The sequence below is a fragment of the Pundamilia nyererei genome, unplaced genomic scaffold (assembly GCF_000239375.1).
Source record: "Pundamilia nyererei isolate P.nyererei 1_Seehausen unplaced genomic scaffold, PunNye1.0 scaffold00003, whole genome shotgun sequence".
Taxonomy (NCBI): domain Eukaryota; kingdom Metazoa; phylum Chordata; class Actinopteri; order Cichliformes; family Cichlidae; genus Pundamilia; species Pundamilia nyererei.
Window position 1 is genome coordinate 169,982 of NW_005187404.1, and position 1,373 is coordinate 171,354.

At 36.7% G+C, this 1,373-nt stretch overlaps 1 protein-coding gene across 1 annotated transcript in view; it reads left to right on the forward strand.

The window, feature by feature from the left end:
* Window positions 1-1,373, forward strand: part of si (sucrase-isomaltase) — a 59,854-nt gene that overhangs the window by 13,205 nt on the left and 45,276 nt on the right. Inside the window, exons 11-12 of the mRNA XM_013910370.1 lie at window positions 721-834; window positions 1,036-1,120. Of these exons, the coding sequence (XP_013765824.1) occupies window positions 721-834; window positions 1,036-1,120 (199 nt within the window). The remainder of the gene's footprint in view (window positions 1-720; window positions 835-1,035; window positions 1,121-1,373) is intronic.

The following is a 1,373-nucleotide window of genomic DNA, read 5'->3' on the forward strand; positions in this document are numbered from 1 at the left end:
TTCATGTCTTTGCTGAAAACTAGGTTGTAAAGTTATTGCCCATGGAATTAAAGGTAAAAGATAGCTAGAGTGGAGCAACCTTGAGATTTAATATCTAGTGTGCTCTTCAAGAGTGTTCACATACAGAAATACAGCCACATACACACACACAAACATACACACACAAACGCACAAAAACTCTGCCTTTCTCAGTGGATTAATCATTTTTCTCAATACATGTCATTAAGGATGACTTCTAACACACAGTCACGTCTGGAGATTTCTATTGCATTATCGATTTCTCCTCTCCTTTCTACTCTTCCTCAACTCATTTGTCTCTTTATCCCTTTTCTCCTTAGCCATCTCTCTCTCATCAATCCTTCTTCTCCTGTATTTCATCTGTCCTCTATTTTCTGTCATTGCCACTTCCCTAAACTGGTCCTGCAACATCTACATAGGAACATTTATATTTTTCCTGCAGAGCTCATAATTTTGACTGATCGTGCCCTGTTATGTTGATTGGTGATGTTGTGTTATGTTGATATAGATTATTTTGCAGACTAAATTGCTGCTTTGTTTCAGACATGTTTCACATCCATATATGTTAAGTGCATAAAAAATGAGCACATAAATAAAAAAATTTGTACTTACACCTACACAGAACCAGAATTGTAAACTGTGAGTGATGATAACTAATGTAGACTAGTCAAGGTTTTTTTTCTCACATTCTCTCCCTCAAAGGTGTGGCCAGGAGAGGCTGTATTTCCAGATTACACCAGCCAAGCCTGCATAGATTGGTGGGTGGATGAGTATGAGCGATTCTACAGGGAGGTCAAACATGATGCACTGTGGATTGTAAGTCAGTTTTGAATACAGAAAACGGAGGTATGAATAGTTGTGGCCTGACCAAAAATTGTCAAAATGGCCAAGGGCCAAGAAAGAGCATTAATAATAAGAATTGTGTTAACTTAACAAACATGGAAAAAAATTTACTTCATAACCGTCTTTAAACAAAACAAGAGTCCTCTCACTGAAATCTACTGTATGTCCTTGCAGGACATGAATGAGGTCTCTAATTTCAAGCAAGGATCAGCAAAGGGCTGTGCTTCAAACAACCTCAACTACCCTCCATTCATTCCAAGTAAGAGATGTTGTTTTTTATCTTCTGAGCCATGATCATGCTAATCATTTGACGTACATGGCTGTTCTTATAGCTGTAAATTGTGGCTTTTAGAAGAAAAAAAAGAAAAAAAGAAATCAAGAAAAAGCTGGGCAGTCATTTAAAATGCAAACTGAATATTATGCTACTAAAATACCAAAGAAGAGGCCCTGAACTATAGAAATTATATTTCAATAAAGAGTAGAAAATGATTTACTATGGCAACTACAGGGAG